The 25,899-nt window shown below is 43.2% G+C and overlaps 1 protein-coding gene and 1 non-coding gene across 5 annotated transcripts in view; one reads left to right on the top strand and one right to left on the bottom strand.

The window, feature by feature from the left end:
* The window catches only part of LOC143214179 (pseudouridylate synthase RPUSD2), a 209,194-nt gene extending 183,317 nt beyond the window's left edge, over nt 1–25,877 (top strand). For all 4 annotated transcript variants that reach the window (XM_076434904.1, XM_076434903.1, XM_076434906.1 and 1 more), the window contains 3 exons: nt 14,318–14,405; nt 20,430–20,606; nt 20,701–25,877. In XM_076434904.1, the coding sequence (XP_076291019.1) occupies nt 14,318–14,405; nt 20,430–20,606; nt 20,701–21,450 (1,015 nt within the window). In that variant the 3' untranslated portion in view covers nt 21,451–25,877. The remainder of the gene's footprint in view (nt 1–14,317; nt 14,406–20,429; nt 20,607–20,700) is intronic.
* Trnar-ccu (transfer RNA arginine (anticodon CCU)) lies at nt 1,262–1,334 on the bottom strand. Its single transcript has one exon. It is a non-coding gene; the product is annotated as a tRNA-Arg (tRNA).
* Nucleotides 25,878–25,899: the final 22 nt, after the last annotated feature.

The following is a 25,899-nucleotide window of genomic DNA, read 5'->3' as shown; positions in this document are numbered from 1 at the left end:
ACAAAATCCAACAACTTCCATCTATAAAAATTCTTCCAACCCTCCGCCAACATTTACGGGCAAAATAACATTACACCGTTGAACGTTAGGCAAACATTTACTCGGCAAGCTTACCGTTCCCAAATACCCGCGAAAAGATCCCGCAACCGGATATCCAATTCCGTTATCGAGCCGGGATCATCCATCGGACATCTCTCCATCTAAAATTCAACGACTCCACCCGGAACCCCTTGTAGCTGTTCCAGGGTGCACCCTCGACCGAATATTCCTGCTGTCGGCTTCGAACGCATCAATCTCTCTCTCTCTCTCTCTCTCTGCGCCTTTGTTCCGGTTCTTAATCGCGCAACCAGACGAAGGCACTTGTGCTTCATCGAACTGGTACCAGCCACCCCCTCGGCAGAATCTAAAAGAAATTCGTCCCGTTGTCGTTGCCGAAAGCCCTCCGCCGATTCATTTCCTCGTTCGGCGATTCGTCCGAGATCTCTCGATCTCGTATTCCGACGATTTTCTACCGCGAGGGGGGTGGGAGCGATCAGACGTAAAGAAACATCTATAAAGGGCCTCCGAGGCTCTCTCGCTTGATTTTAAATATTACAAAGCACCCGCGAGCTCGTTGCCACAGCGTCGCGTCGTCCCGAGCTGATTTCCCTTCCGGTTGAGCCATGTGTACGCGTTCCTTTAATTTCCACGAGTTTTTCTTCAACTCAGCATTGTTTTCGCTTTTGGCGAGCTGGGGTGGAGAGGGGCGAGGATCGATCGCTTAATACGGCGAACGGGGACGGAGAAAGCGGACAGAGAAGAATGAAATCGAGACTGGCAGTTGTCTGTGTGTTACAGTTGCGTGATTGTGCGTTCGAGACGCTGAGAATCCATTTGTTCTTCTCGCGGACCTCAAACAGACGCGAATGGAGAGCGAATTCCGAGCTTTCGGCTTCTTTGTTTATTGCCCGCTTGCGTAAACTGCTTTCATACGTGCTCACGATTACCTGTTAGGTGCTCACCTAATGAGACCGCGTGAAAATTCTGCGTACCGGGCATTTTCTCTCCTGAGTTCAAAACGGGGATAGAAGTTAGATTCCTGAAAGAAACGCTACGTTATAGCAGCAAATTGGGAGTCCTAAAATCCCTTCGTCAAAACGTGAAAAGTTGGAAACGTGGAATTTATAAAATATATGATGTGGAGTTGTATAAAATATGCTATGATATAGCGGTAAATTAACAATCCCAAATTCTATACGTCAAAAAATAAAAAGATGAATATTACCCCTGGTGGGACTCGAACCCACAATCCCCGGTTTAGGAGACCGATGCCTTATCCATTAGGCCACAGGGGCTGTTGAAGCTCACCCGATCAGTTTATCATTTTAGATCAATAATAATTCTTGCCTCGTCGTTTAAGAAGCATACTCTTGTCAAGCTAAAGATGTATAAATTGTCTGTACTATTTTAAATTTCTCTTTCGTTCTACAATTTCTTTTCCTTTCGTCGAGATCCAAACAAGATTAAAAATCGGCGATTCTTCATAGAAACCGCGGGCGCCAGCCACCGGGCAACGAGTTTTTCATTGCATTACGGGGATCGTGGCGCATCAATGCTGGCAGACGTCGAAAGATGGTTGATTTCCACAAGAAAACCGAAACGTAAGTCGTCTCGACGCGTGGCCCGTTGAATAACGCAACGGGGGCTGCTCGAGGCGTCTCCATTATTCCACGGTAACGTCCATTGAGCTGAGGGTGGCCGGGGGTGGTATTCAGAAGGGATACGGACGATTTTTATTTGCATGAAAATGAGCCGCTCGAGGAGGCGGGGGTGTGGGCGGCCAGAGGAGAAGCAGGGGCCAATTATTTATGCGGTGGAACGAGCCGGATAGATTAAAAATTCTGTGGGGGTGTGGATCGCGACGAGGGGGTTAAAGGGGAACAAAACACGGCTTCGTCGATTACTCTCGTTCCTTTCTTATCGACCGTCCCCGGATGATCTCCGTGAGAGGGCACTCGAGGGCTGCGGCTAACGAGAGAGACGCTCCCCCGAAAAGCTGTGTAACCGGCTAATTGGACAGCCGGTGGCCCCCGCCCCGCCCCCCGGACCGCCCCGGAACCGCCCACCCCGTAATTGAGCCGGATAAAGAATCCTTCGGCGGGAGCAATTAAATGCACGCCAGGATACGCGGGAAAGGACAAAGTGGAGGCCCTTGTTCGGCGGCCGATCGCTTTGATCGGGCCACCGGGAAATTGAGAATGAAATTATTGGTAGTTCGGAAACGGCCGTCGGAGCTGCGGATGACGGACTAGAGCGCGATGTTTGATACTCGCCAGGCTTCACTGTGATCCTTTGATACGGTTCTCTGATCTTTTCTTTAACTCGCTGGTCGATTTTGATGCGATGAAGGTTTCTTTTAGAGTAGCCATTTGGTGGTGAGGAAGGATTCGTGGCTTCGGAGACTTGGCCCTTGATGTGTCGGGTACAAACAATGCAGTTTGAGGGATTGTAGAATGTTGAAGGCAATTCGGAGTAAGCTGAAGATGATTGTAGAATGTTGAGAACAGTTTGGAGCAACCTGAAGAAGCTTGTAGAAGGCTGAAGGCAGTTTAAATTGAAGAATGTTTCAGTCGATCTACCGAAGTTCGACGCGAATCTACAGCAATTTTGAGAAGATTAGTCGCAATCCAGACACATTTGAAGCTAGACAACTGCAGTCTGCGGAAGATTAAGAACGTTTATCGAGTTAAAATCCAAAGAATGTCTGGTTCCTCGGCTGTTAATCACTCTCGGAAGTTGCAAGCCGAAAATTCCACGGTCTGCTTAGAAACGGGAAAAGTTACGGAGGCAATGAGCTCGGCGGGGTTTCAGATTCCTGTGAATTCCTCGGGAACGCTTCCGCCCAAGTAAATTTCCCTTTGTCGGGGTGAGTTTCGAGGGAGGTTTGAACGCGTGGTCTGGTTACAGCTCGTCGGGGTGTAAATTTAAGGAAGCAACAGCTCTCTCTCTCTTCATGGTGGCGCGTGCCCTTCCTGCCGCAAGTTCTTGCCAGCGGCTGCTGCCAAATTCAGCAACAAGTTCGCTTCCGGGCTTGTCCGACCGTCCTCTGTCTTCCGTTGTATTTCTTGGCAGCCAGCTTCGGCCAAACACTGTCGCCGATCTCTCCCAGCCGCGTCAATTCCAGCAACAAGTACAGCTACCGTTTGACTATTCGTCACAAACCAATTCTCTTTCCCTGGTTCATCGCCTCGCGTGACGAGCAGACCTCACTCTTGCCTCGCTGAATTTTTCTCGGGCCGTTCCCGGGCCGGTTATCGTTATCGCCGGCCCGTGAATTTTATTATTATTGCTCGGTAATGTTCGCGATAACGTTGGCCGCTGATGTACTGTCCCGATACAGCTCCCGGCGGCGATAAAAATGAGAAACGGAACAGTGGAGTTTAAGCTAATGGCCGAGTTTCTTTTATTCCTCCTTAATGCGGCCGCCAGCCGTGAAATTAACGGCGCCGTACACTTAAACCCGCGACGGCCTTAAATCTGTTTCCACCCCCTCGTTGAAGTCATTTTATTTGGTATTCATTTTTCGTAAATTCAAGTTTTTAATTTATAGAGAGAGAGGCAACGGGTCAGCAGGCGGATGCACATGGAACAGTGTTCCTCGACGACGTAGCGGCCTCTCGATTCACCGGCTCGAGATAACCGCGACGGAATCGACCACGAGCATCCCTTATCTCTCGCAAGTTTGAACCCCCTCGAGTTGGCGGAGGCAAGAGGTCCCCTCTCTTCCCGGCCGCAACTCGTGATTGCTCAAGTTATGATTGAACTAATCGAACCCGGTGGCCCATTTGCGGACTCGCCGCGAGGATTTCGTGTGGAGTTCGCCGAGTTATTGGATCGTTAAAAATTTCGTTTCGAGCCGGCTCTCCGAGCTGTTCAAACGGCGTCTATATGTATATGTAGAAAAAGACTCGACGAGCGAACGACAATCCGGTAAACAATCGGAAAGATATGTGTCCCGTTCCCCGAGGGAAGTATCACGTTTGTTTTTTATTTGCTACCGGTGTCTCCGAAGTGCACCGATAACAAGACGATTTTTTTATTCTCGAAAAAGTATCGCGCACGAGCTGCGGGAACGATTCGAGCGGAAAGGCGTAAACGATAAAGTGCACTCTGCGGGATTTTATTTTTTCCTAAGCGGCCCTGTAATGGCTGCGGCGTCTACAAGGGCGCATTTTATAGGGGATGAACCGTAGAACGACACAGTAATTCTTGTTCTAAAAAAAATCGGTAGGGAGGTCGGTGGAGGGTAATGCAGTCTTGAATTTTGCGGAGTCGCGAGTAGTCAGAGAAAAATTGTTTAAAATTATGCGAGATGAAAAATGTTGGATACCAAAAAATTTGTTGTTAAAGTAGGTGCTCTATTCAACGTAAAAACATTTTTGTCTCTGTAGCTCCTCTTCTAGATTTCTGGATAGAATGAAAAATATACTGCCAAAACATAAACAAAAATCCGACAAAAATGAACAGAAGTCGAACAACATTTTCCACGATGCAGAGATAACATTTTTCAAACGAGCCGCAGCCGCGGTCGGAATGGTTTCGCGAGAATCGGCGTCGGATCGGAGTTCTCGTTTTTTTTCCGTGAGGACGGAGGGCTTTTAATGGAGGTTTTTCGTGGAAGCAATCATTGTTTCGGAACTGTCCCGGGGCCGGTTCACGCGCCTCGTAGGCCAGCAGCCGCGTGCATTTCAATGGAGATGTGTGTCAGGCCGGTATGTGACCCGCGTTAAATTTGGAAAGGTGCGCGGAACCCGGTGCTCCACGCGCACGGAGTGTGTTGCACTTTTCAAATGTCACACGGTGCCCGGGTTCCGTCTAGACCGGTTAATGTTCTATTCGATGGAAATCCTATATATTTCTATCGCCAACTACGCCCCGTTAAATTAGACAAATATCCGCTGGACCAGGTCCGAGACTCCGCCCCGTTTCGCCTTCGCCTTTCGCCATTAATTATTTACAGAACAATCCGCGGCGCCACGGAAGCCTCTAGAAACTGAATAGGGCCGTTGCGCAACCGGTCGCGTAATCCTGGAACCTCGGACGATCCCCGAATTAATTAATTTCTTTGCATTTCGAGCGAAAGGAGATCGATACTTGATTCTTTATCGTTCTATCTTTATCACTATAAATTAATCAAGTTTTCATTCCGCACCCGAGCACACCTTCGATGTATTTATTTATGTACAATAATTATTCGCTGGTTATAATGTGGAATGTAAAGCGATGAATAGTGAAGGGACCTCGCGACGAAATTGTTTCCGGCCGCATATTGCGTGGATATCCAAAATTATTTCGATCGGTGCTTCGCATCGATCGGTCGGTTATTAGGAGCACTAATTCAAAGAGGAGGTCCTGGCACGCTCGGAGGGGCGCATCCTCGCAGGATCGTCGATCCTGTGACGTCCTCGTGCATGTCCCCGGTGACACGGGAAATTGGGTAGGATGATTCTATTAGCTGGAAAGCGGTTCCGTAGGCGAACGATCCGCTTCCGTCGGACACGTCGCGCAATTTCGCACAAGAGTAGCCTTTAGCAGTGAATTAGAAACGCATTTAGCTGGCTAAATCGGGGGACAGACCGAGCTTAGTCCTTCTCCTCTATCCGGGGGCCTTCGATGACCGCCATTTTGTCACGGGAGCACCGACGAGACCTCCCTAATTCAAATCAGTTCAGCGAGAATCGACGCTAAAGACATTTCTGCAGCTTCAAAAGTCAATTTAGAACTCCGCTCAAGTAAGTTACAACACGGTGTTGCAATTATTAAACAAAAGGTAAAGTCGATACTCACAATTTAATATCTAAAATGTCGGACGATGACGTTACAATTAGTTCGTGACAAAAATGTGGTGAAACGTGAAGCAGTAGAAAAATAAATTGGATTTAAAGTTATTCAAAGGAGAGAGACCAATTTTTATTTGGTTTCAGTGGTTTATAAGCGACGCAGAATATTTTTACGAACTTCTTAATTGCACGTCTCGAGGTTGATCGACCCCCAATCGTCCAATCAAAAGTTGCCTGACGTAAACGCGGCTTTACCGTCGGTCTTTCGAGCGTCATCGAGGCCGTATTCGATGGTCGTCAGCCGCGTAAATCAGTGGTCGATACGGTGGCTGGGGATCGTTAACCGTTCGACCCGACGAAAGAATCGGTGTTCCCAGCCGTCAGGTTCCGATCCGCGGTAGTAACAGTCCATCATAACTTTATCATAGGAACGGCACGCGATATATTTTCCGTGGAAACCTCCGGAAAACGAGCGCGAGTTTGTCAACCGACCGGGGGAGCGAGCTTGAAATATTTTCGCAATATCGCCGGGCCACGTGCGCCTCATTTTTGGTCGTTTTGCCACCGTTTTTCACTCGTTTCGCTCCGAGGAGAGCCTTTGTTCGGTCACCAGACGCTGCGGAACGTAGAATGCCGAAGAAGTACCGGTTGCTTAGGCTAGATGTGCTTGTAATTCATATAGGATGACGGTTTCGGAGTTGATCCAGTCTCAGGCGGTGCCTGGGTCACATCTGACCCATTACAACATCTCTTTGTATTAATTGAAAGATTCATTTGATTTTAGAAATTTTTTAATTTATAACGCGTTCTAGAATTTTCAATGTACAATTATTATTTCTTTAAATTTATTTCTTTGGGTGAATATGTATTATTAAAAGAATTGTTAAACATTTGGATAGATACATTCTTGTTACTTTTATATTATCTTATAAAAATAACATGAATGTATCTATACAATTTTTTGGCCATTTATTTATGAAAAAGTGGCTATTTTATATTAATTCATAAAAACGCCACTTTTAGTTGCTTCCATTATAACGAATTGTAATTCCAGTAATAACTCGGTCGAGAGTAAGCAACTTATAAAACTGGAATAGAGTTCAAGATGGCCGCCACAGGCCGAGCACACTCGAATAAATCGACGCGTTCGGATTTCGTAGTTTCGAAAACGCTTTTATAAAAATTTCCGGGCGCACGGAGTGAAAACGAGCACCAGAATAATTCGCGTGGAAATGGGTGACGCATTTATCATAATCCGGGTCATCGGTACACGGATCTCCTTAATTCTGGTTGAAGGCGAATGATCGATAATCATTCTGGCTACCCGGTGATCCGGTTACCCGTTGATATCATCGTAAAATCATGGCGATCATCGGCGGAATCAACGGGTAGATCGTCCGAGTGGATAGAATGGCGATTGCCAAACTAATGGCCACGCTGATCACTGACCTACAGACGTACAAAATGAAAGCACTGTTACATGAATCACAAGAAGAGGAAGCTGGTTACAAATTTCTTTTAAAAATTTCGACAAGCTATTACGTTGTTGCATATGAAATGTACGATTTCAGAATGCAATTCTTAGAAAACATTTCGAACAAGAAATGCTATTACAGTCTCTAGGTTAATTATACATATAAAACTTTGAGGTACACAGATAATCATTAACACTAAACATACCACGACCGATCAAATGACCGGTTCTAGATTTTTTATTTCGCAATTAATGAAATTATAAAGATGCTTTCATAAGAAATGATTGAGCAAATATCTTTATTAGAGTACGCATTATAATTTTTATAGTTTTATAGTTATTGTATAATTTTACTTTTAAATCAATTATATTTCAACGTCAACTAACACTACTGTCGTGTGTTCCTTTTATATGTCTGGCAAAATAACTTATTGACGATAGCATTATGTGATTTTTGGTGAAAATGTGGTGATTAATTAACGTACTAGTCGTTGATGGTAAAAAGAACTACAAAATCAAGATAACAATCTTGTAAATGAAACACGTGAATGACCATGATATCTTATTTTTACCGTAATACAATCAAGAAACTTAAAATTTCTAGATTGAACACATTAGGTACAAAATTGCGTTTGTTTCATGTCGCTGAAAAAAATCGGACATTTCGTATGGAGCAACCTAATAGAAACGATGTCACAACGCTCGTAAATTCTCCTTTTTACATCGACTACAAGAAACAGAAGCCAAATACAAATTTATTTCTTCTCATAAAACTTTCGACAAGCTGGAAACGATGTAACAACGCTCTTAAATTTCGGCTTTTTTCTTTGTTTTTCATTTCACAGTCTCGAAACACGACGGGAAAATAAGAACATAGAACGGTACTCCGTAATCTCCATTCATCTCGTAGAGATTGATCGAGGAAAGGGGGAGTTATATATTTTCCTGGAGGCCGTCGCTAACAGAAAAAACGTGTTTCATGGCTGATGTCACTCGGCAGCGGCAACTTTCACCGGCGGTGGTAACTTTATCGCGTCCCTAACTTATCCAGCGACCCATCCATCTCGGCCAGATATCAAGACATCAATCTAGCATTACAGGCACGTACCGCGTGTGCAGCCGCGAGCGTAACGCGTTGTAATATTCCAGAAGGATTTTCCGGGACCCTCTTTTATCTGGGTGGAAGTCTACCTTGCTCGGAATTCGAATTTCAGAAGCCAGGCTTCCCTCTGTTTTTCAAAACGATTCTGAAACCCGCCAGATTTCAACGTTCAGCAGTCGAGAGGTGACTCAGAATCACCAATAAAACTGCTGCACCATTATTCACAATATTGTTTACATGATTAAATTAGTATTTGATCAATTACTACACATTTAAGTACTGTACGAGGTATTATATCAACTTCATATTCATAAAATGCAAAAAATCATATACCGTGGAATTATTCTAGGTCGGAAGAAATATTTAATTTTCATGTTAAAATAGCTCCGACTGCAAAGAGTTAAACTAAACCTACCGAGCCTTAAACGTAACTGTTAAACGTACAGTAAGAAGCATAACTGATTCCACACACTTTTAAATCAGAATAGTTTTTATACGAATGGACTAAACGACTTCGATTTCTCTGTAAGGCTAGAAGAATGTTCTTATAAAAATGACAAAATTGATTATATTCAGACTTTGTGCGGCTCCTATTGTAATGCATGTTCCAATGAAGATATCTACACCATCATGTCTCATGAAACCATTTTTATCATATCAATAATTGTAAAATAAAAGATCTGGAACCGGTCATTTTGACCAGTTGGGGGTAGGTTCAGTGTTAAAGAATATTTTGATTTCTTTTTAATATTTTTGATCAAGATATTTTGTTACACTTCATTAGTAGACTGCGGATCTTCATGCAAAATAAAAAATGATCGCACTGATTGTAGGACACAGGAGCCAGATAAAAATTGTTACTCCCCTTTCAATTATTCTGTCAAGCTGAAACTAATACATTGATATTCCTAAATATTTTTAGCATGTCCACTGCTTTAAATTGTGCGTGGCCATTTTTGTCATAAATGTATAAAATCCGCAGTCTATTCATTATACTTGACGTAGTTGACACTGTAATTAGTAGATCGTAAAGCTGCATAAAGATGCAGAAGAAAAATGTTATGCATCTGTCCCAAGGCATTTTTTTTTAAAAACGTGTTTCTTCTCTGAACTCTTTGAATGTCAACAGCCTTCAAGATTCCGTCAAATAAAAATAATTTATTTAACGGCATGAAATAATAATTCTTGTGGAATGCTGAGCCTGTGCCCAGGAGAAGCCTAATGGAATATCGAAAGGTGATTGCGCAAAAATGTTTCGGGGCCAGACGCGGTTCTAGCACAAGGAATCTGGGAATTATTTATAACAACGAGCTTACGTAATCGAAGCATGGACAGAGGGATTTGATTCGATACGGGCATTGTCGTAACGGGTTTGTTTAACGAGCGCACAGGCTTCCGTCACGCGTCTGTCTGCTGACTGGCTAAATTAAACGACGCAGGATAATAAATAAGTGGAACTTCTTCCGAGATTGCTTCGCTGCCAAGAGACCGATGGGCCAAAGCCCGTGGATCTCTTGTCTCTTCGCTTCGGAGAACTATGAAAGATCATTTCGCATTTTCGTTTCCGCTTGAGAACCGTCCGTTGCCGTTTAATCATTTCCCGAAATCCAAAATACCGTACCAACCTATAGCTGTCTTACGCTTCTACTTTGATTAGAAAAATATTTTCACGGAACGACTTAAAATGTATTTTAAACTTTTTATTATAAGGGAAATGATGTGTGATCAAAATGAACATACACTAACGAGCATAACTGATTCAACACACTTTAAGTCACAATTACTTTTTTATGAACGGACCAAACGACTTCAATTTCTCTTTAAGGCTGGAATGTATTAGTTTAGTAAATGACGTCTAAAAAATTATTTTGAAAAAATGCATTTGCTCGGAATTGCGAGAAAAGATAGTAAAAATTGATTTTTACTACTTCTTTAGCTGGGCCAATAACGAAAATTGAAAAGATGTGTTTGGTCAACTCGTATAAATTGTATACGCTCTGAAAATTTGATTAAAATTGGTTAATTGGTTTACGAGCTATAAACGATCAAAAGTGGTAAAAATTGCAATTTTTCAAGATTTTCGGCCTTTTCACCACTTTTGATCGTGTATAGCTCGTAAACCAATTAACCAATTTCAATGAAATTTTCAGAGCGTATAAAATTTATACGAGTTCGCCAAACACATCTTTTAAATTTTCGTTATTGGCCCAGCTAAAAAAACTAGTAGAAATCAATTTTTACTATTTTTTTTTCGCAATAACAACATATTTTTTAGACGTCATTTGCTGAACTAATTCTGTTAGCCTTACAGAGAAATTGAAGTCGTTTAGTCCATTCATAAAAAAGTTATACTGATTGTTATGTGATAGTTAGTGTAGATTGCAATTTTAAAAATGACAGAAATTATTATTATATGTTCTGGAAATCTTGCATTCATTTTCGTCATAAATGCATAAAGTCCACTAGTAAATAAACGAAGGAACATCTCCACAGTAATTTGTAAAAAAATCGTAGTCTCTCACCGAATCAATATGGCGGCGGAGTATTAATCGTATCGCGCGGCGTTTATTTGGTTCCGATCAGAAGTTCCGACGAAAAAGAGAGTTTCTGAAGAAGAGCTCCGTTGCTGATTAATAATAATAGCAATTAATATCGAGTTGGACAATTATTGGCTCTCTCCCGTAGAAGAGGAAACTTTACTCGAAGTCTATCGGTGGACAGTGAACCGTAATCGCGAGAGGGACTCGCTCGAACGGAGCTCCTCTTCAATCTATTCTTTTTGCTGTCTATTATTCATGCTCGCCCGGATGCCCTCTCATTATAATAATTTCCTTCGAACGTTCGAAGAACTGCTGAGAAATCCATTTTCCAAGATGCCGGTACAATTTGAAATATTCTCAAAAAGGGGTAGAGAAGAGTTCTGTCCCGACAGCCTTGTCGGAAGAGTATTATATTTGTGAATATTTTCCGAGGAGACCACAAGCTTGTCAGAAATTCATTACACGCTCAGATACATTCCTTAACAAGCTCCTGGAATTTTTGTCGCGAGCACAAGAGAAGAAAATTTGATTTCCAACGGGGTCCCTCCCGAACTAAAGAACCTTTCAGCAGGAAGGAACTTTTTATTCTGCTGGATCCTGGATCGGCGTGCTTCCGATTATACTGTTCGATGCTCTTCAAACTACCGAACACACACGCATTTTTATCGGAAAAGAAAATACTTGCAGGCTGTGAAAATTTCTTTATTAAGAGGAAAATTATTTTCAAAGATATTGTATTACAGATGCTTTCATCAAAGACAGAATTACAAAACGATCTCTTCCGTTTTAGATTTTCCAAAGACACATAAATTTCAAGGAAAGCGAGGTACTATGAGGAAAATTTCTACGATACAAGAATGAATTGAGGTACACTGTACGAAAGATTCCAAAGATAGCAAAGATACTTTCATTAAAAACAAAATTATGGATGAAATTTTTTACATTAGAGTGATAAATTCGGGCATTGTTTTAGGTTTCCGAAAGACATAAATTCCAAACGAATGTACCCTTCAGATTATCCAGTTTTCCAGAATGAAAACTCGAACGTGACCGTGATAATAAATTCATGCTCCGGTTTTCCAATATCGCGTAAATTAAAAAGAATAGTTGAAACAGCCGAACCGAACGGAGTTTCGCCGCGGCCTGAAATCGAATTATTCAAAGAGCCTTGCGTCGCGCGAGCAGTGTCCTTCGTTAACAATGCCTGGTCAAGTCAGAAAGGCGAGGCACAAAGCGAAGAAGAGCCGTGGAGAGAGAACAAGCACGGCGGAAACTGCAGAAAAGAACGAAACAGAGATAGAAAGAGGGAGAGGGAGAAGGAGAGAGGGAGAAAGAAGCAGAAGAAAATGGCGTTGGAGAGAGGAGGGAAGAAAAGCATTCGAAAATTCGTTCGTGTCGCGGCAGAAGCTTCCTCCTCCAGCCGCGGTTGAGGCTTCCTTATTGTCCACGAGGAGAGAATGCTCGTGCATCGCGCGACTACTGCAGTTTCGCCGAGTGGAATGCATTAGGTAGATGGAACGTGTAATTGGAGTCGCGGCGTGCACGTACGTAGCCCACCTGTCGTTTTCTACAGTGGCTACAGAAAGTATTTCGTCACTGGATTTTTCCAAAATTTGCCTACATTCGAACTTCCGACATTTCGCAACAAAAAGTCGTGCCACGATAAACCTTGTCTCGTTTCAAACCTTAGTCTGCATTTTTACACAGCATCGTTCATTTTCTACTAAAAATTTTTTGCATGATCTAGCAGATGCGAAACTGAAGCGATTTTATCCCTCAAAAATAAGGCAAAACGAAATGCCCGTAAAAATGTTAGAAAATTTTTTTTGGGGCTGAATCTACCATAGAATTAAAGATTGAAGTCTCCTCTTTGCAACGGCGCCCCAAAAATTGATCTATGATTTTTTTTGTCTGTTTTACGGAACATAATTGGAGACCAAGTTCGGTCGTGAGAAGCGTCCATGCTGTTTCGGAACACCTCTCGTTCAAAACTCTATAAAACAGTAAAAAAAAATCGTAGATCAATTTTTAAGGCATCATTGTAAAGGGAAAGATTCAATCTTTAAATCCGTGGAAGACTCAGTCTCGAAAAAATTTTTTCGACGTTTCTAGAGGCGATTCAATGTACACCATTTTTGAGGGAGAACCTATCTTTAGTTTCCCATTTAAATTTTAATATCACACAAGAATATTTAATGAGAATATTAACGATGGGTGATGAAAGTAGAAGCTTCAAGCTTTAAAATGAGCTTACTGTTGTACGATTTCTTTTTTTGAGAAAGTTATGGCAGGTTGAATAACGACGATTTTTCGAAAATTCGAGGTTTAGTGTTCGCATACTTTCTGAAGCCACTGTACGTTCTTCGTCCGCGGATTCGTCTCTCGCTCATTTGTCCCGTTCCAGGCTTCTTTCTCTTTCTCTTTTGCCTCCGGTTGTTGTTTCCTTCCTCTACACTCGAGCCCACCCTCTTTTCTGCAACCCCCTTCGACGCGGCGGACCGCGTTTTGCCATTAACCTGTTTAGCTCCCGGTCGAGTAAAAGGGTTGCTCTATCGCGCCAACGATCTCTACTTTCGGCTTCCGGAGTCGTTTGATGTGGTCCACCGATTTTGGAATGGATTGTACGGTGGTGTTTCCTTTTTTCGTGATATTTTCCGTGCTGAATGCTCGAGGAATTTTTTCGTTTCTACACTGGAATTTTAAATCGATCATCTCATAGAAAAATCGGATGAATGGAAGCCGGACAACATAAAAGAGAATGTACTCTCTCGTCTTGTTCAAACCCAAACCCTTGTGGAACTGGCGTTATAATTTGCGGCTGTATCAATCTTAGTCATACAAAATCTTAAGAAAATCTTAAGAAATAAGAAATAAGAAATTTCATTCTGTTTCTTATAATAGTTAGAAAGCTTTCATTAGGACACTGTGTGTCAGCATGCGTGTATGAATGTGGGAGTTATATGTATGCGTGAAGTGTCTCACGTAAGTGTGCATGTATAATGCACGAAAATGATTAAGCAGAACCATTTATTATTGTGTTTTATCAAATTACTCAATTCCCCATTATCTAGTTAGTAACTTGACTTACACCATTTTTGCATTGAGAATGTTCAATTTTTCAATTTGACTAAAATATTCTGTTATAATGTTAATAACAAATTGGACATAAACTTCAACTGTAACTGCAGTAACAATGTATCAATGGTTTTCGAGAGAGAATTGTGTATGCGAGTGAAAGAGAGAGAGTGAGTGAGAGAGAGAGAGAGAGAGAGAGAGAGAGAGAGAGAGAGAAAGAGTATGGGAATGTATGAGAGAGAAAGAGGAGAGCCACGCGTTAGAAGAACAAAGCCACGTTAAGCTGGTTGCGATTGGTGTGTTGCAGACACGAGGTGCCTGTCACCTCGGAGCCGATCACGGTGATACATATGGACGAGGACGTCGTCGTGGTCAACAAGCCCGCCTCCATCCCTGTAAGTGGTGTACTGCCAGGACTGTACTGCCAAAACGCTTTTTGTCACATCGTCTCTGCTTTCCGACGCGACTACGATTGCACGAACCACGATTGTCGCGATTATTTTTGGCCCCCGAGGGCTCATGCGCGCGCACCATCACCCTCGGCTTCGTTTCACTATCATTTAACAATCGCACGACACCGTGGGTCCTTCATTTCAATTTTTAATCGGCTCTTTACCCTATTTTTCCCCGAGCCATCTTGTTTCGCTACGATCCACCATTTCGTTCCGCGAGCGAACTTAACTCGAGGATTCCCTGTGAACAATTTTCAATTTTTATTTCTTTACGTTCCTCCGTGATTTAATTTTCAACCAACACCAATTTTGCTACTAAACAATTCCCAAGTGAAACGAAGTCGTAAACCTTTTCGTCAAGAACATCGTACCATTTAATTTTCCAAAATGATCGTGCTCCGGAGAATAATTCATTTCCACGAGAGCCGGTATATTTTCGAGTTTCGAAGCACGCGAAATTTCGAGAAAATGGCGTCGTGCAATCGTCGTCCAAACTCCCCTTTCCGCCTACACATCTACGGTAAGTTTCCGTTTCTTTGACTGGCAATTTAACCGCACATTTTACTAATTTTCCCCACCAAGAACGACCTTGCCGCGACGGTTGCCGTTTACTCATCGCGGATGACCTTCCTCCGAACGCGGCAGAAACGTTTATGAATAATTATCCGGCGGTTTTGCAACCGCATTTTTACACAGTGACTGCGCCTGAACATGGTTTTCGCATTATTCCCGTCATTCCCATCGATGACTCCTTTCTCTTCGTCGAAGAGACCTTTCGATCTCCGATTAACGCACCGCGCCGTCGCTGTTTTAATTAACCAGACGTTGCAGAGAGTTTCTTTTCTTACTAAATCATTCTACCTACCTGTTAAGGAGCTACTCGAGATTTTTTTCTGCTATTTATTTTATGTAAGAGCGCGCCGAGTTTACTTTAAAAAGGAATAACGAGCGATTAGGTTAGCCGGGAACGCGCGAGAGTCTCCTTCGCGGCGGCCATATTGGATTCTCCCGCTCCCAGGATATCATATACAACTTTTAAGTACTTCAAACATAAAATACGTAACAAATTAGCGAACAAAATTACTTAGTAGATCAATTGTTCGAGTATAGTGTAAAAGTTGATATCTAATTCTATTATATGATTAAATAAATCGTTCCCTCGTGCACTACAATCTACTAAACCGTAAACAAAGTTTTAGAAACTGACACAAATTTAAAATTTCTCTCCTTTCCCTAATAATCCTAACAATTTCAAAATAGTACATCAACATTCTTAAATTCTTCTACTGTGTTAAATTGCACGCTGTGTTTTCTTTAACCTTTATTTGTCCCTCACTTTCCCAAATTAATTTAACAATTTAAAAATAGTACATCAACATTCTTAAATTCTCCATTGTGTTAAATTGCACCCTGTTTTCTTTAACCTTTATTTGTCCCTCACTTTCCCAAATTAATTTAACAATTTAAAAATAGTACATCAACATTCTTAAATTCTCCATTGTGTTAAATTGCACCCTGTTCTCTTTAACCTTTATTTGTCCCTCGCTTTCCTAAATTAATCTAACCCTCGGCGTCAAATCGACAAAAACTGAACATGACTGAAAGACAAATAATTAACTCCGTCAATTCCTGTTTCTTTTTTAATCAAATGAGACAAGTCTAAAATATGATTTTGAATGTAACACATTATTAATTCGCAGACCCGTCACAACTGCCCCAAAATCGACACGATCGAGGTTTAATAAAAATTAATTCCCCGCTCCCCAACAATAATTAACAAACTGCACTCTCAGCCTGTATCCGGCAGCAAAACTTTGGACGGAAATTCGCTCGCGAACAGCAACGACAACAATAATAGCAATCCGTCTTCGTTCCGCCGCGGTATAGCTGTTGCGTGCGAATGTAACGGGACCAGGAAAAGGGATTAATTATTTTTTAATGACTCGAAACACGTTCGACGGGACCCAGGGCTTTTTGTTACGCGTTCTTCGTTTAATTTACGAGTCGCGTCGCGTCCACTCACCAACGTCCAAAGAGAAACTGCCGCGAAACATTGTACGTCGCTTAATTACCATTCAGCCGTTTCGGTTAATCGTTGCAAAAACATTCTCGCGAATGCTCCAACGATCATTTCATTGCTGGTAGCAACAATGGCCGGCCTGGCCACTGTTTCTAGACTTACGGATCACTCGATCATTTTATTCGTGTTCAGGCAAAATCACGTTTCTCTGTAATTATTATTTGAAATTTCTGGGATACACGGGGCCGTTTGATCCAATTGCAAAATGATCGAATCGTGGATTTACGCGTGTACAGGCTTTCGCACAATTTTTGGAAACTGCCGTCAAAGGGACAATTTACTGTGCCAATTTATTCGTTTGCTTTCAAATAAGCTGCAAAATTGAAGTTTGCCCGATCATGTGGTTTGGTCAATATTAGGTGAATTTTTGCAACAAGCTGTAAAGGTACGCTGATAATTGCATTTAATAATTTTGATGGTTAAATTCGCACATTTCAATGCAGTTACACAAACATTGTTGACAGTTAAAACATTCTACTTATGTAACAAGTTCCTAGACAAAAAGTTCCGACTTCGAACAGCCAGTTTACAACCGAGGAAAAATTAATTTTTTTTCACCGCTGTTCAAGAATGTAGTTTATTTTATTCCGCCAGAAGCGTATTAATTTGTTGTTCTTTGACGGCTATTCGCGACAGGGAATTTCGTCGCTGTTTTAAATGAAAATCATTTTAACACGTTCACCCTGTCCTTTCTTTCTCCCGAGCTTCTTTTTCAGCTTTATAGAATTACATCCGCGTTCGGTTTAATAACAGCGCTTACTCTGTGAAGCTCATCCTCGCACACGACATCGTCTCCGGTATTTCATTTTCCCTCATTTATTTACTAATTAATTTATGCTCCTTTTTCCGTCAATTTACTTTGTCCTCGTTCTGCTGTTCTTTAAGCTCTTTCCGTTCCAAACATTTCGCTCCATTGTTCCTGCTAAAGACCGTTGTTGTTATTATTATTATTATTGTTATTATACCGTAGAAACGTGCCGTTCAAACGCACGCGTTCTCGTAGGGATATATCGGCGCAATATTCTCGTTATTGGCTGCCGGTAAATTCAATGTATGTTTCAGCGAAATTGCGTGCGAAATCTAATGAGGATAGGACGGTTGGACAATTTTTCTATTTTTTAAATCGCATGGGAATCGTCGATTATCGGGGCTCCGGATTGCAGAATTAGGGTGTACATGGGGTGGTCTCAATTTATTGAAGTTATTTATTAATGAAATTTCAAACAATTTTTTAATAATTAACGCTCTAAAAAGTAACACGATAACTTTTTTAATGTTGAACTATACGATTTGAACTTTTTTGGGAAGGCTAGAACAATTACTTTACTATAGGACGTGGAAAGAAATTTTTTTTAAAAAATTGCAATTGATCGGAATTGTAGAAAAAATACTACAAGTTGCATTTTACAACTTTTTTATGTGGGCCTATATTGAAGAATTTAAAACATACGCATTGTCATAAAGTTTCAAGTCTGTATCTCATCGGCAAGTTAGTTTAAAACCAATTGCAAAATTTGTACCAAACAGACAAACAAGAAAGCGAGTTAATAAAAACGTGGTAAAAACAGCCCTGGACATAAACAATCCAGTGTGTCCGCGGAGGGTTAAAATTTTTCAGCGTGTCAGACTGGATTTCCTGCTGAAATTAAAATTGCATACCATTCCCTGTGGCATTCCCCACGAGACCGAAAGCTCTGTACGTCAGCCCCGACCTTATTAGCCACGGGATCGCGCGTCTTTCGATCATATCGAGCCCGTTGCACTCGAATAAAATCGCGCGTGCAGCAACAGATTGGCCGGGAATCGCCTTAAAAAATTAAGTCCAGCCTGGGAAGCCTGTTGTCGTAATAAAAAAAAAAAAATAGTTTGACCCGGAAGAGGAGAGTGTGCCGGCCACGGTGAGATACGTCCGCGAGCATGTCACTGATTAGGTCAAGCATGCATAGAAGAGGAAACGAGGGCGTTCGAGTGGACGTAGACAGGATTATCCGGGGAATCGAGTGGCTCTCGCTGTCGGCCGGCTGTCAACGGATCTTTACGGGCCGCTACTTCCTGTTTATTATCCCCGTTTATTCGCCATTCACGCCTTAAATAGTTCCCCGGCACCGACAGACCATCGACGTTGGCCCAAGGACCTTCGAGATGTTCGAACAAGTCCTCCGGTCGCTTTATTGCGAGCCGAGGATCTCGACGATCCTAGAACAGCCACGAGCATACTCATATCCGACGACGAGGGCTCTACTCCTTTTTTATGGGCCGATTAAACCCGGAACGGAAGTTCGACCTCGCTGATATTCGCGTTCGAGGTGTCCGAAGTGTCTCTGATTCGTGGGATTTTGTTGGAAGGGGCTGGAAAATTAGGTGGCGGTGGGATTTTTTGGGGTGGAGATGGTTTGCGAAGATGGGCAAGTACTGAAATCATATTGAGAAGTAGTATCGAGCTGTTGGTTTAGGTCCTTCGGTGTTAGGGATCCTGAAAATAATTTTGAAAAGTGTAGAAATCAAGTTGTTGACTGATATCAGTCGCTTGATGTCCTTTTCCCTGCGAAATTGCCCGCGAATTTTCCTCGAACCTGAAAGGAAAGTGAAAAGATAGAGATCTAATAGTATTCAGACAAAGACAATATTAATAGCTTTGATTTACACAGATTGTTCATTGTGGGTCGTATGTATTCCTTCGTTTCTCGAGCACCGAAATCGCCCTTTTAAGCCAACAACAACACATTCACTGACAAGTGAATTGATGAAACGGGGCCTTGTCGACATCCCGAGATGCGATAAGGAGGAAGAAAATCCCTTAAGGGGAAAAAAAGGGAAATCGCCCTCGTCTGACCACTGGCTGACTCGTTCTGCTTAAGAATGAAAATTATTCTTCTCTACTTATAAAGAGAATTAGATATAAAACAGGAGGTAGCGAATTTGATTGCCAGCCTAATAGAAAATGACACGATGGTGGTATACCGTGCGTCGAAACAACGCGTTAAATTTCCTGTGACAGTGTCGGGTGGCGAAAACAATTATCGAAAGCCCATTCCTCGGCTACCCAGGGGGAGGGACAGGGGTGGTCGTCGTATTTTTCGGGGCCGACTGTTCCGGATCAGCCGGTCGCTGTGTCCACAGGACAGTAGGGGACACAAGCAGGATGCAAGGCACAGCTTGGATGCGCAAACATCGGTCCCGCAAACGGCTGCGGCCGCTCCGAATCGTTTCCTCCTTTGTCGAGCCGATATCACCTGTTTTTATTTCCCTCGGTGGCACATCCCCCCAAACGTCCCGAATCGCATCACCATCATCGGCTAGAAATGGATCCAGATAGTCGGGTTTCTCTCTCGGCGTGGTGTTTGCACGTGACGCGTTTGCACGTGTGTGCACGTGTGTACACGTGTTCCGGTCTCGTCACGCGGTTCACCGTGAAGCTTTCGTTTGGAACGCGATGCAATGCGATCCAACGGGTACCAACGCGTGCCAGCTAATATTCTAATGGCCCGATGGAAACTGCCCCCGGGCACCTGCAACCGAGAAAACGACCGCCCACGCGCCTTTTAATTTAAAAAGCCGCCCCGGCGAACGGCCGATCGAACGCTTTGCTACCGCTTGCTGCACCGGAGCTTTTATCGCGGATTTTAACGGCGCTCATCCACCGGGATCGTTTCCATTGATGGCTCTACTTCGGATTCTTCAGGGTTGATGCGCAGCTTTGGCACGCACATGTTTCTCGTGGCCGGAATTCAATTTTTGAAGTTTCATATTTGAAACTGGAATAGATACTTACTCTGTTTAGTCAGCGATCCCCGTAACAAACTTTTTCTTTGCATGAAGACCCGCGTAATCACGATCATCACTGTCGTTCGAATCGCATTGAATTATTTTATTTTGGGATTGCGCAGGTGCACCCGTGCGGACGGTATCGACACAACACCGTGGTCTTCATCCTGGCGAAGGAGTACAACCTGAAGAACCTGAGGACGATCCACAGGTTGGACAGACTGACCAGCGGAATTCTCCTTTTCGGTAGGACGCCGAAGAAGGCGAGACAGATGGAGCAACAAATAAGAAATCGACAGGTGTGTGTTACGTAACGCGTGTTACGATCATCTATCTATGGAAACCCGTTCCCGCGTTTTCTCGATCATACTAACTCCGCGATCGCCATTTCAGGTGCACAAGCAGTACGTGTGTCGAGTGGAGGGCGAGTTCCCGGAAGAAGAGGTGGTGTGCTCGGAGCCGATCGAGGTGGTCTCGTACAAGATCGGCGTGTGCAAGGTGTCTGAGAAGGGGAAGGACTGCATCACTCGTTTCAAACGTCTGAGCTACAACGGGAAGTCCTCGGTGGTGTTGTGCAAGCCTCAGACGGGTCGGATGCACCAGATCCGCGTGCACCTGCAGTACCTGGGCTACCCGGTGGTGAACGACCCTTTGTACAACCACGTGGTGTTCGGTCCTCAAAAAGGCAAGGGTGGTAACATCGAGAAAACGGACGAGGAGCTTGTCCGCGACTTGATCAGCATCCATAACGCTGAGAACTGGCTGGGGATGGACGGTGACTCGGAGATGAGTCTGTTCAAGCCGAAGTTAGACATGGAGGACCGAGTCCTCGGGAATGAGAAGGACGGATCTCCTTCTTCCACGCCTGGACTCGGCGAAGAGGAGCAGCAACAGCAACAGGAACAGTCCCTGAAGGTGACGGTCGGCACCCAGACAGGCTCCGAGCCGCCAGACTCCAGCTTCGCGAACGACAAGATGACCGTGGACCCGCACTGCTACGAGTGCAAAGTGAAGTACAGGGATCCGAAGCCCTCCGACTTGGTGATGTATCTGCACGCGTGGCGCTACTGCGGACCCGGCTGGGAGTACGAGACACCTTTGCCCGCCTGGGCAGCCAGCGACTGGGCCGAGGAGGACCGATAGTCGCAGAAGTCTCGGGGAACACCACCGTCGAGCGAACGAGCTGTTGTCATCACCCTTCGTACCCCTTTTTGATATCCTTACCCCGTGCCTTCCATCCGCCAGCGAGCGATCTCGACCATCGTACACGTACCCACAAAACCCCCGCGACCGGGTCGCTGGACTCGCGATTTTACCTGGACGCTGGCCACGGACGAGCCGGGTGTCTCCGAGACTCGACTGCGTTCTGATTAACTGTCGCCTGCTGCACACGCTCGCTTTTAACGAGCTTCGTCGCGATTTAATAGACTTAGGTGATTCCTGATGAGCTGCGCGTGGATAAAAGAGAATCGTTCATTTCACGCTCTTACTATTTTGTAAAGGTGGGATTTCCTAAACGCGTCGTACCGCTGCGTTTCACGATTTTCTCGCCAGTTATACTCCATTCGTCGAACTTGAACGAAAGCGATCGCTAGACGGCGGATCTTTACGCAAATTTTAAATACCATGTGCTGATCTTGTGGAAACCAGGATCAGGAACAAGTTCAATTTATCAAAAGTTTCTTGTAATAAGCATAAGATAGAGACGTCATTAATGTTTGTGTCTATACGTGATTCTTGTATTTTAACAATGTGTACATACTATGTAAATGCATAAACATGAGTCTGTCTACAGCTTTAAATTGTAACTACATACTCGTTTTTGCCGTAAATGGATAAGGTCCGCAGTCTAGTGATCATCTTGGACTCGTGTTGAACATTGAAAATTTAAAAAAAAGGTGAATTTTGAAGAACCAAAGTTCAAGGTACAACGTACACCTCGTTTGCCGTGCGACACCTAATTAGGACACACGGTCAGGCTGGCGAAATAGCGTGATATCGATCCGAATCGGAGTGATTCGCTGATAGATCGCTTCATCGATCGTGATGAAACGATCTTACGGGTTCTACGGAGGCGGGTCGGCCCAGAAGTCACTGCCATCGAGAGAAGATTGATGTTACTATGTCCCGAATGGATGTCCGTGTCGTTCGGTTTCTTGATTTATGACGGGACCAGGGGGTCCCGTGTATTATTCGAGGATCGCGACCATGGAATTGGGTTCTAATCTACAGGAACAACCTGTAGTATAGGATCATCGATTAGGATCAGTTTCTATACGATATCTTGGTCCATCGACTGGGAATTGATGTTCTTCAACACTTTCGCATCTCGAGAGCAAATTTTTACCCATTCCATTCTTTTGGTGTCTTGGATTCGCTTTGTTCGCGGATGCGAGAGGGTTGGTTGGTAGATTGTTTTTGTTAGATGCAGTATTTTTAGTCTGTTTTTTTTTTTTAAATCGTGAGTAGGAGTTCAGGCTGACAGTTAATGTCACGGTTTTGATTGTGTTTGTAATTATTAGGTTGGCCACGATGACATGCTTTTTTCTGGTTTTTGGTATAGTGACGATTAGACTGCGGATTTTGTCTGGAAATCTTTGATTTCCTGTTCGTCGATCCGCAGTCTGGCGACGATGTTATGTACGGAGAATAAAAAGACGACGGAATATTTTCGAATAAAATGGACAACATTCAAATTCCTCACAGTTTGATTCACCGAGGCAATATGTTACTTCGGATCTTTTGACCAACCCAATAATTTCCTAGATTCTTGTATACACGTCGAGTCAGTCGGCTTTGTGATTTTAACTTTAATATCGGCGGAAATGTTACCAGTACAAGAACAGGTTGTTGGATCTTTACATAAAGAGAAGCTTTGCAGATTGACTCGATGTTGAAAGGTACACAGGAAATCAGGTGCCGCCCGCTTTTCCACCGATTCGACCGATACCAACATGGCGCAGGTGCTCACCATTTCCCCCAGAATCTCGCGAGCCGCACGTGGTCCTGATCATTAAACGAGTTCATCTGAACAGCTGCGTAGACCGGGCACAAACACGATATACAATTAACACATTGCCTACCGGAGATTATCCAGTATTCTTTCGAAATTGATGATCGACAGAGACGGATTTATTTCAGCAAATTCGATACACAAATTACCGTGAGTGGTATGATCGATGAAATTCGTTTGAAACGAAACCGTTAAACCCCTTTTGAAAGCTTATCAGATAAGTCTGCGATAGGTGAAGTGATTAATAGACTGCAGAGATTTTGCGCATTTCATACAAAAATGAATAAGGGAAACACGAATCGATGAAAAACAGAAGAATTGTAAAAATTCATGTTCTACGTGTTGAGAAGATTTCTCTATTTTATTTCGAATTGTTGATATTTAGGTAAAACATATGTATTTTGCACAAGGGTCCGCAGTCTAGCGACAGAAGTACAAGAACATAAATCAAACAAGCAGGAGGAAAACGCATAATCGGGTGTGTAGATTCAGAGAAAGAGCGATGGCGTCTGTCCCGGTCTGTCCTCGAAGGACCTCGCGATTTATGCGAGCGGAGAATGATTAAAAAAAAAAGAGGTGAGAATCGTCAATGACTGGCGTTCAGCGATCAACCTCGAGAGCCGCGCAGACAAAGGGGGCTGACGTAGGAAACTGCAATAGAATCGCGTCTATTTTTATGGCTGATTATACGTACATATACATATATAACAATTATGTATATATATATGTATCTATATACATATACAGGATACTAAATAATGGCGCAGGTCCAGCGGCATGGGTCTCCGAAATAAAAAACACACGATTGCGAGCGTGATCTTGCCAGAGGATAGCCAACCAGATCATGCCAAAGAACGCGAGCGTCCGGCGAGAGAGAAAGAAAGAGAGAGAATGTGAGAGAGTGCGAGAGAGAGCTTCATTTCAATCATATCGTGTATCTTGTTACATCGCGTCCGATCGGGGACTTGCGACAAGTACAATCGAACCATGTGAGATAACGAGATTTAACGTCGTACATTATTTTGCTACGAGACACGCGCGTCTGCTCTAGCGGGGCTACACGGAGTTAGGGATCCGCGAGAGGCGACGGGGATCCGATCTGTGGATCACGAGGCTCGTCAAGGTCAACAGAATAGCCTAGAATTCATAGCGATGATCTTCAACCTGTGCTCCACAAAACTCTAAGGTTCAGAGACAATACGTTTCAAAAAGACTTTAGAAGGGAGAAGCTGAAAGAGGCTACGCATTACTGGACCTAGCATGATTGTAATCTGGCCCCTGATCGTTTGTGTCCCAGCGTCCCCCCCCCCCCCCCCCCGACAAGCGTTTTTTAACACGTTCACTGCCAGCATTTGTTCTGCTGCTTATCGGTTTTATTGAAATGTTTTCAAAATTAAATAAAACAATTTCGCAGCGGAAAGTGAGTGATTCGCGAAATGTTATGCTGTGTACTATGAGTTCAAATAACAAAATATACCAAATTAATGTGGCCAGTGACCTGTGACGGTGGTAGTGAACGTGTTAATTTCAATAACGAATAAGTAGACTGCGGATCTTATGCATTTATGGCAAAATTGGGAAAGTTATCGAAATTATTGAAGGAAGAAATACATTTGGTTCCACTACCTTGTGATTGAAAATTATCATTTTGCATAATGATCCGCAGTCTACAAACAAGCGAGAATATAACAGTTGTAAAAGAGAGCTATGGAGAACTGTGCCGGCGTGAAGGGAACAACAAACCTATCGTTTTATAAAGAAAGAGCTTTGTATACCTATTCAACGAACCTTTGGACTAGTATGAAATAAAATAGAATAATTCCCAGAGCCGAGAGAAGTCAATGAACATTGCCAGACACCGGAGGAGCATTGACACTGTCAATTTGACAATCTCTCGCCGCCACTCGCGGTCCTTCGAGAGCGAGACGCGACCATAGGCAGGTGGACAGAGATTTTTAGGTAGATAGAGGTAGACAGAGAACGTGGGAGATAACGTAACAATGGACCTATCATAAAAGACAGTGTGTGCGCTTACTAACTCACCCGGGATAATCTTCGTCGAGAGTTATTCCGAATGTAATGGCTAGCTTAATTTTATTTAAGTAATGTAACTTGACATTGACAAAAAAAAACGGCGAGAGAGCGTGCGTGTGAGAGAGAGAAAATGAGGAAAGAGAGAGCAAGAGACAAAACAAAAATATATATACAATGTAAACAGGGAGAGAAAAAAAACAGAAAAAATATAGAAAAGGAACGATATCCTTTAAAAAGACAGTCCCGATTAGAATGGCTGCTGGAGAACGAGAGTACGAGAGAGAGAGAGAGAGAGAGAGAGAGAGAGAGAGAGAGAGAAAATTCGTCGGTCTGTAAATCGAGCGAGCGCTTTTGTATGTATATACATATATATATTTGTATTGTATACGATATATATATATTGTATACGCACATTGTACCGTATCCGAGCGACATTATTATCTGTACCGTAGTCAGCGGAACGTTAGAGCTAGAGAATTTTTTCTTGTATAATGGACGAATAAACACAAAGTATCGTTCGGTACCCTCCTCGCTCCAAATTTTCA

This window comes from Lasioglossum baleicum, chromosome 12 (genome assembly GCF_051020765.1).
Source record: "Lasioglossum baleicum chromosome 12, iyLasBale1, whole genome shotgun sequence".
Taxonomy (NCBI): domain Eukaryota; kingdom Metazoa; phylum Arthropoda; class Insecta; order Hymenoptera; family Halictidae; genus Lasioglossum; species Lasioglossum baleicum.
This window is presented reverse-complemented; position numbering and strand designations above follow the sequence as displayed.